This window comes from Balaenoptera ricei, chromosome 17 (assembly GCF_028023285.1).
Source record: "Balaenoptera ricei isolate mBalRic1 chromosome 17, mBalRic1.hap2, whole genome shotgun sequence".
Taxonomy (NCBI): domain Eukaryota; kingdom Metazoa; phylum Chordata; class Mammalia; order Artiodactyla; family Balaenopteridae; genus Balaenoptera; species Balaenoptera ricei.
The window spans coordinates 33,852,794-33,862,217 of NC_082655.1; the positions used below are offsets into that span (position 1 = coordinate 33,852,794).

The 9,424-nt window shown below is 39.5% G+C and overlaps 1 protein-coding gene across 1 annotated transcript in view; it reads right to left on the reverse strand.

Annotated features, from left to right (window-relative positions):
* The window catches only part of FZD6 (frizzled class receptor 6), a 36,052-nt gene extending 27,447 nt beyond the window's left edge, over window positions 1–8,605 (reverse strand). Inside the window, exons 1-2 of the mRNA XM_059901971.1 lie at window positions 8,434–8,605; window positions 7,135–7,467 (exon numbers count right to left, since the gene is read on the reverse strand). Coding sequence (XP_059757954.1) covers window positions 7,135–7,311 — 177 coding nt within the window. The 5' untranslated portion in view covers window positions 7,312–7,467; window positions 8,434–8,605. The remainder of the gene's footprint in view (window positions 1–7,134; window positions 7,468–8,433) is intronic.
* Between the last annotated feature and the right edge of the window lie 819 nt (window positions 8,606–9,424).

Below are 9,424 nucleotides of genomic sequence, written 5' to 3' on the forward strand. Positions count from 1 at the left end.
TATTTGAAGAAGACTTGTAACTTGAAAAACTATAATTCACATCAGGTACACATTCAACAAACATTAATGAATGAATACATACATATATACAAACTAGATTAATAAAACTTCATTATCTACATGCCACATTCTCAAGGAAAGGAAAAAATCACAACACAACAGTCTTCCCATGGTCTAAAAGAACCATGTCTCTTTGTGGACAGGCTCTCCTGAAGGCATAACTAATAATATCCTAGACTGTGGAATAACAAGGAATGACCCTAGGGACTTTGTGCCTATCAGCAGAGACTCCCAGGAGAAATACTGTCCTCTGTTCACATACAGGTCTAACCCTGATTCTGTAGACTCAGAATTAGTCAAGGTACTTTCCCTACTACTGCAGTACAATGTCAGAAAGGAAGGTAAGTTTATAGTTTCTACACTTAAAACCCAACAGTAGCCACTATACACACAACTGATCTGGAATACTTTTGTATATTTATTTCATTTTAAATGACTCGATAGCTTACTTTCAGAATAATTACACCTATTTTCAGAAAGTCTTCCCTGAAAAATAAAGAGGTTAGTCACACTAAACATTTTCTTTCCTTTTGTATGGGGTAGAAGAGTGGAGAATAAGGAGGAAAGGAAGGGATCCACTAGACTCATCTAAAAGCAGATGAATATGTTTAAAAACCAAGAGAAACAATTTTTCTTTAAAGTTTGTTTATACAGTTTTTCTCCATCCCTTTACTTTTAATTGATTAGAGACATTTTACTAGTGCATATTAACAGGTGGAAAGGAAAGGAGTTTTTTTTTTTTTTGGCTCACTTCCCTTTAGACTGTTCAAAAGTAGAACAACCACATGCTGTTCCAAACACAATACACGACTTAGCTTTGCCTAGGCCTTAATGAAGGCAATTCAAAAAGAAAAATACAATATTCTGGCCTCCATTTTCCCTAGATCAATCTCAGCTCTTTCTGGATGAAATCAGTCTCTCAAGGGACATCAACCTCACAATTTGAGAAACAATGCTCTAGATATGAAACAAAAAGCAACACAATGGAAACCAGCAACCATTTGTTTTTCCACTTGGGAGAGTTAGACTGTACAACATCCTTTTCATTACAAAGTCAAGTTACTATTCAGAATTGTAAATTAACTCTTTGTAATAATACAAATGACTTCAGTCTCAGATAATAAAATAAGGAAAAAATTAAAGTCCCTTATTTCAAGCAATCTCTGGAACAAAACTAAAGGACCAGGATATCTCAGTCAGATCCTTTGGTTTGTGATAAATTTGACTTAAAACTTATCTGGAAAGAAAATAACACATACACATATGGTAACATATTAATAAGAATGCACAATAATGATTTTTATTACATGCTTTATGTGTGTAATCCTTAAGAACATTTTCAAGTACTTTAAACCAGGGTTCAGCAAACTACAGCCTGTGGGCCAAAAGTGATGCACTATCTGTTTTTATAAGTAAAGTTTTATTGAAACATCCACACTCATTTGTATTGGCTACAATTGAAGAGTTGAATAGCTGTGACAGAGACTGAATGTTTTGCAAAGCCAAAAATATTTATTATTTACCCCTTTACAGAAAATGTCTGCATTCCCTGCTCTAAACCACTGGGTCTCAAATTTTAACACTCATAAGAAACACCTGGACAGCTTGTTAAATCAATTTCCTGAGCTCTACTTTCACAGATCATGATTCAGTAGGTTGGGATGGGGTCCATGAGCTTGCATTTCTAACAAGCTCACAACCTGCTAGTCTATGAACTAAAGTTTGACAACCACTGCCCTAAACCATCTCACATAATCACAGATCAACAATGACCACAAATGTTATAAATTCTATAAACCAGGATAACCATCACACATAATGAAAACTAAGGCATAAAAGAGGAGGGAAATAGATCTCTTGACTTACATGAAATTCTTGGTAGCTAAGAAGGCACAACTGGTTGCCATAATCATCAGATAATTCTGCAGCCCCTCATCCTAACGTTAATTCATAGTAAACACTGGAAATTCAACCGGGACCAGCAGGAGCCAAAGGCAGTTGGGTTGGAAGTGTAAAACACAATCAGTTCTTTAGAGAAACTATAAAACACTTTTTAAAAGTAAAAGCTGAGGTATATTCAGTTATAATTTAGTGTTTGACTGGACTAGAGATTAAGTACTAAAGTACAATGTTTGAAAAGAAATCTGACACATATAGTTTATAATACAATGGTCCAATCAAAAGATTAATTCTTTCACTCCATATAAATAAATATAAATGGTTAAAAAATCTAATCTTTTAAATAAATTCAAAATAAACATGTGTCAAGCTAATAATGGGAAAGAACATAGAGGATATCAACTGATGTATTTTATTAGAACTAGGCTCAGGCAGATCAAAGGTGGATGATATGTAAACCACATAAAAATATTAGTGCCTTTCAAAAACAGAAATATAGATCAATGGAACAGGATAGAAAGCCCAGAGATAAACCCACGTACATATGGTCACCTTATCTTTGGTAAAGGAGGCAAGAATATACAGTGGAGAAAAGACAGCCTCTTCAAAAAGTGGCGCTGAGAAAACTGGACAGCTACATGTAAGAGTATGAAATTAGAACACTCCCTAACACCATACACACACATAAACTCAAAATGGATTAAAGACCTAAATGTAAGGCCAGACACTATCAAACTCTTAGAGGAAAACATAGGCAGAACACTCTATGACATAAATCACAGCAAGATCCTTTTTGACCCACCTCCTAGAGAAATGGAAATAAAACCAAAAATAAACAAATGGGACCTAATGAAACTTAAAAGCTTTTGCACAGCAAAGGAAACCATAAACAAGACCAAAAGACAACCCTCAGAATGGGAGAAAATATTTGCAAATGAAGCAACTGATAAAGGATTAATCTCCAAAATTTACAAGCAGCTCATGCAGCTCAATATTAAAAAAACAAACAACCCAATCCAAAAATGGGCAGAAGACCTAAATAGACATTTCTCCAAAGAAGATATACAGATTGCCAACAAACACATGAAAGAATGCTCAACATCATTAATCATTAGAGAAATGCAAATCAAAACTACAATGAGACGTCATCTCACACCAGTCAGAATGGCCATCATCAAACAATCTACAAACAAATGCTGGAGAGGGTGTGGAGAAAAGGGAACCCTCTTGCACTGTTGGTGGGAATGTAAATTGATACAGCCACTATGGAGAACAGTATGGAGGTTCCTTAAAAAACTAAAAATAGAACTACCATACGACCCAGCAATCCCACTACTGGGCATATATCCTGAGAAAACCACAATTCAAAAAGAGTCATGTACCAAAATGTTCATTGCAGCTCTATTTACAATAGCCAGGACATGGAAGCAACCTAAGTGTCCATCAACAGGTGAATGGATAAAGAAGATGTGGCACATATATACAATGGAATATTACTCAGCCATAAAAAGAAACGAAATTGAGTTATTTGTAGTGAGGTGGATGGACCTAGAGTCTGTCATACAGAGTGAAGTAAGTCAGAAAGAGAAAAACAAATACCGTATGCCAACACATATATATGGAATCTAAAAAAAAAAAAAAAAAAGGTCATGAAGAACCTAGGGGCAAGACAGGAATAAAGACACAGACCTACTAGAGAATGGACTTGAGGATATGGGGAGGGGGAAGGGTAAGCTGTGACAAAGTGAGAGAGTGGCATGGACATATGTACACTACCAAACGTAAAATAGATAGCCAGTGGGAAGCAGCCACATAGCACAGGGAGATCAGCTCAGTGCTTTGTGACCACCTAGAGGGGTGGGATAGGGAGGGTGGGAGGGAGGGAGACACAAGAGGGAAGAGATATGGGAACATATGTATATGTATAACCGATTCACTTTATTATAAAGCAGAAACTAACACACCATTGTAAAGCAATTATACTCCAATAAAGATGTTTAAAAAAATAAAAAATAAACAAAATAAAAAATAAAAATATTAGTGCCTTTCACGTAGACTCTGCAGAAGATAAAGGTGGAAGGTAAAGATGTGGAGGGAAAATTCTCATTGATGATTTATTAGAATAAGAAACATCTTCTTTTCCTTTATTTCGCCTTCATTGAACATCTACCATGCTCAGAGGCACTGTACACTGTACTAGGCATTAGACATAGAAATGAATAAATATCCCTACTCTCAACAACCTCAAAAGCTAGGGAGAGAGCCATGTAAATAAGTGCAATACAGCACGGTAAGTATAAGAACAGTTGTATATATTATGTACTGTCAGAGTGTAGAGAGTGAGCTGATTAAATATGCTTGGGAGAAAGGTGAAAGGAATGCTTCACTAGACAGAGTTATTGCTTTAATTGAGATGTAAAGAAATTGAGCAGATGAAGAAGGGTAGGTAAGGAGCCCAGGAGGCAGTGGATACAATATGTGCAACTGTATGGAAGTGAGAGGGAGTAATATGGACCTGAGCTCTACATCTACAAACAGGTCAGCTTGGCCGAAGCAGAGTGTGTAACATGGGAAGCAACGAGATGGGAAGCTGGACAGGAAGGCAGGGTCTCATATAAAGAACCTTAGGTGCTGCACTGGTCAGGTCTTTATTTCTCCAGCTTTAGGAAAATGGTGACGAATTTTAACCCCAGAGTGGACTGCATGGATTTGCATTTTACTGAAATCACTTTGGCACTAACAGAGGGGACAGGCTGAAGCCAAAGGATTTTATGTTTGATCTAAAAATTTTGACAAGACTTTGTATTCAAGGCATGGATGAGAAACAGAAAGGTAGAGCTGATTAGAGGTTAAAAAAAAATCTCCCAGCTTAATTTTTATCAAAATGAAGTTTAGGAAGAAGCAGCAAAGATTGAAATTAACACAGGACATTCTAATCTTAGGAAATATTTTCTTTTTTATCCAATAAGGTCAAGGATAAAAAAAACACCCCACAAAAACCGTTAAAGATGACATTATGGTCCATGATGACAGAGAAGACTGCATCAGATTATAGCCCTCAGATCTTGGACAAATCATAACTTTTCTGGGCTTCAGTTTCTTCACCTATATAATGACAGGTTCAAAGCTTCCTAACCTGGGCTATAAATAGATGTATATTTCAATATAATTGGTTTCCTTTGTAATCCTACTTATGTTATTTAAATTTTAAAATTCTGAGAATGGGTCAATGGCACAAAAGAGGATAAGAAGCTCTGCATGATATTTAAGTCACTTACAACTCTCGAATTATAGAATTTTGGACATTCAATACAGGAACTAAAAGAGAATGCCAATGGCTAAGGACAAATAAGGACAGGGCAATAGGAAAAGCGTAATACACTGAACCAAAAAGATAATTTATAGGGATTTAAAGTCTGATTTAGGTTGATATTATTTTGCCTTTCCATTTCCCTTTCTTTTTTTGTAAACTTAGGTTAATGCTGGTATTAAATGACTGCTTGATGGCTTTCTTTTATATCCTTAAACCAACTGAAATGTGATTTATGGAATAAAACTTAATATTAAAGGCTAAGAGAAAGTGTAGATTATATAATGAAGAGATTAGTAATGTCAGCAATCAAATAAAGGAGGTAAGAACAAAAATGCCTTCTTGATATCAAGTCCCGACACAAAACTACCTGGGAAAGAAGCTAGGTAAATGAAAAAGAACCTTTTTTGGGTCAGAAACAATTGGTTTTAAAAAGACATGTCTAGAACAAAAACTAGTTCTTATCATCTTATAATTATAGTATTTAATAGCAGGGATGCATCTCTCCCTATCTTCATAATGGTACTCTATGATAAGGAATTCTAAATTATCTGAATTTATAAGGTCAATGTCAGCATTCAAAATGCATGTAGCTACTATACAAAAAGGAGACCAGATTTAAAAAAATTTTTAAGAACTCTATAAGATATGAGTTATAAAACACTTATCAGAAAAAATGTGAATGAAGGTTATAATTATTCCTTGAAGTTACTCATACTACATACTTTATTTAATCAGATTAAACAATCAAAATGGTTCTGATTAACCAATGGAAGTCTCACCACATCATCTGTTCAGTGTTCAAAAAGACACCCACCTTGCACTGGTCTGAAAAACCATTGAAAGATTATAGTAATATAATTTGCAATATCTTTTAAAAGTACTTCTACTTAGTATTCAAAAGCCTTCCTATTTTAGACATGAGTCTACAATGAGGTAGCTGGACAACTATTCAACTAAACAACAATGGAAGACTTTAGAAGCTGCGAAATCAAGTCTGGTCAGTTTTTAAAGCTGTGTCTATATTAAAATTGCCGGGGTTTCAACTCTTAGAAACAATCTGAGGGGGAAAAGCCTTTACCATCCTCAGTTTTTCTGGAAAAAAACTACAGAAACATTAGTCTTCTTTCCTTCATGAAAGTTATCCACCTAACAGACCTGTAGGAGAGGACAGGTTTCTACAGGTAACTCTTTCTTCCCACACCTCCCTAGCAATCTGCGTATCTCTAAACCAGAGGCAGGTTACTGAGGCACCTGAGGCAATCTTTAGTGTCACTCTGCTCCTCCCCTGATGTTATTTTTTTTTTTTAAACAGGTATCTTACAAAGAATACTGAAGCACTATGCTTAAAGAAAAAAAAAAGTCACTTTTTAGCAAAACGCTATCTACAGCCCCAAAATCTTCTAGCCATTGATTTGCTTCAGAAAAACAGGGTCAAGTGAACATAACAACTACTTATGAAAATACATGTAGTCCAAGAACTTTTAGTCCAGGCAATATAGATTATATGTTCAATCAATTAGGAAAAATTCAGAATTCACATTTCTAGAGGAACTACCATAATTTACTCAGGAGAGCAAAATATTTGACAGGTGCAAGACATTGCAAAATCATTCATAACTATACTTCGTATAAAATGAACTCGATCTTAAGCAAATCCACTAAGCAGGGCCACAGATGTACACGAGCGTAAGTTAGTAGGGAGATTTAATTCTCAAAGGGATTTATTCAAAGTAGGACTTATATACAACTTGAAGAAATCCCTTACTGTGTCTGTGGTTTTTTTAATAAAAAGGTCCTATTTTTAGTTTATTCCAGAACAGAGCATAAACTATTTTTCCATAAAGATACGAAGGACTACTCACCTCCATTTCCACAGCCGCAATACTCTGGTCATAATGACCCATCAGATTAGGGAAAAATGTCATGTTGTAGGCCATTTTCATACATCTGGGAACAGTAATTGGTTCACAGGTGAAAAGACTGTGCCCTCGTACGAGGGGTAGAAACATACATGTCCACAAAAATGTAAACGTTTCCATTCTCTTCAAATTCCTAATTTTACCACATGGCTTGTATTAATCGCTCTTTTCATTCTCAGATTTCCATCCAAAGATAAAATGCTCAAATTCCTCGTTTAATTATTTTACCATTTTGAAGGAAGCTCTTTTTCCTGAAAATGGGTTCTGGGTCAATTACTGTAAAAACAACCAAAAGGGTGTATCAGCAACGTTTGTCATAGACTCAAATGCGTACGTCAAAGTGCAGCGTTAAGATTTTTCACCCTAGGTAACTAACACCGGAAAAACGACGGAAAATTTCGTCCCATCGAGATCCTCTTCCACCTGCCTTGGCACAGAATCTATCGCCTGCTGAGGAAGTCTCATCTCTAGGGAACGGATGATAGGAGGCTTGCGCTGTACGGAACACAGGGTAAAAGGGGGGCACTGGATGAGTGAGATGGAGAAAATGGTGGGGATGGGAATAAGTTAAGAAGGACTAAAAGAACTGTAAAACCTAAAAGCCCCTGTTGGCTATCTTATTACGCACGAGAAAACCGAGTCCCGGGGAAATTCCTTAAGATCTCATGAGTTCTTCAATTCTTTAAAGACTCTAAAGGGCCAGTTTTTGTGGCACTCTTCTGGAAACATACTTTTACGTTTTTTAAAAGGCCAACTAGAGGGAGACTTCTAGGATTCCTACTGCGGAGGAGCGAAACTAGTATTCAAGGGCTGGGGGGAGTAGCGATCTCACGGAAAAGGGAAATGAGCAAAGCTGTCCCGCGGCGGCGACGGAGTTTCGGTGGGAGGGAGGCTGTGGGCCCGGAGCCACGAATAATCGCACGCCCCCACCCCATCCCCCAACACACACCGGTGCCCCGACTTCCAGCGCCAGGCAGGGCAACTCGCCCCACCCCCGGGCACCTGCCCCGGGCCCAGCGTCGGGCACCTGCCCGTGGCCCCGCGGGGACCAGCATCGCCTTTCCCCAACTTCCGGGAAAACTTTGGCCGGTGCGGACCGTCCCGCCGCCGCCGCCTTCCCCGCACCTGCGGCTCCAAGCGCGCGCCCCCCGCCCGCCCCGCACCCCTCGAGGCCCGCCCCCGCTCACCCCGGCACCCGCCCGGCCGCGGCCGCCCGCCCAGTCGGGACCCGAGGACCCTCACCTCGGGCGGCGGTCGAAGGCACCTTCCTCCCCGTCCCCGTCCAGCCCACCGTACCCCCGCGACCAGAGACGGCTCCCGGGAGTGTCCGGGACTCTAGCCACCTCAGGAGCCGCACCGGGAGCGAGAGCTGAGGAATCCCGCGAGACTGCGCCGCCAGGTCTGGCGGGCAGGTCACGGCTCGCGGGGGCAGCGGCGGGTCTGGCTCTCCGCCAGGGCCTCGCCCGCGCTGTGCCGGCCGGGTCTGGTTCTGGGCCGGCCCCGCCGGGCTGGGGTGAACGCTGTCGCGGTGTCGGGATCCAGCTTTTGGGCCGGGGAGCCCCCTCCACTTTGCCGTCTCTTATGTGCCGTGCAGAGGGGTTCAGCCTAGAATCCCAAATAAAACTTCTTTTAGAAGAACCCAATTTATTCCGAATTTCAGGAGCCAAGAATTCTTAAACGGGGCCAATTTGCTCTGGAAAGTCAATTGCCCAAGTGACCTTAGTTGGAGAGTGGGTAACTTGCTGGGTATCTGTCTTAAAAAAACAAAAACAAAACAAAACAAAACAAAAAACCAAAAAAACCTTTTATTAATTCAGGGAGTCTGGTCACCAACTGGAGGCACAGGTGGCAATGGGATTTCAGCCCTGGCAGGTCCTGTGGTTTATTGATGCAGAACCGTAATAGAAAGTTCAACTGCTTTAGGAGTCAACCCAGTTTGTAGTACCAGCTGTGCCATGCGTCATCTCACAGTGCTTACCTATTCATCCCTTCCCTCTAACGTTTGAAAATCATCAGATCTTCATACTGTCACCAAGTTTGGTGTTTTCCGGAATGTCATACATTCTCTTTTCCAGTGGAATCGTACGGTATGTAGCCTTTTCAGACTGGCCACTGCCACTCAGTACTATTCCTTCATGTCTTCTCATGGCTTGATAGTTCATTTCTTTTTAGTGATAAATAATATTGCATTGTCTGGATGGACCACAGGTTATTTATCCATTCACCTACTGAA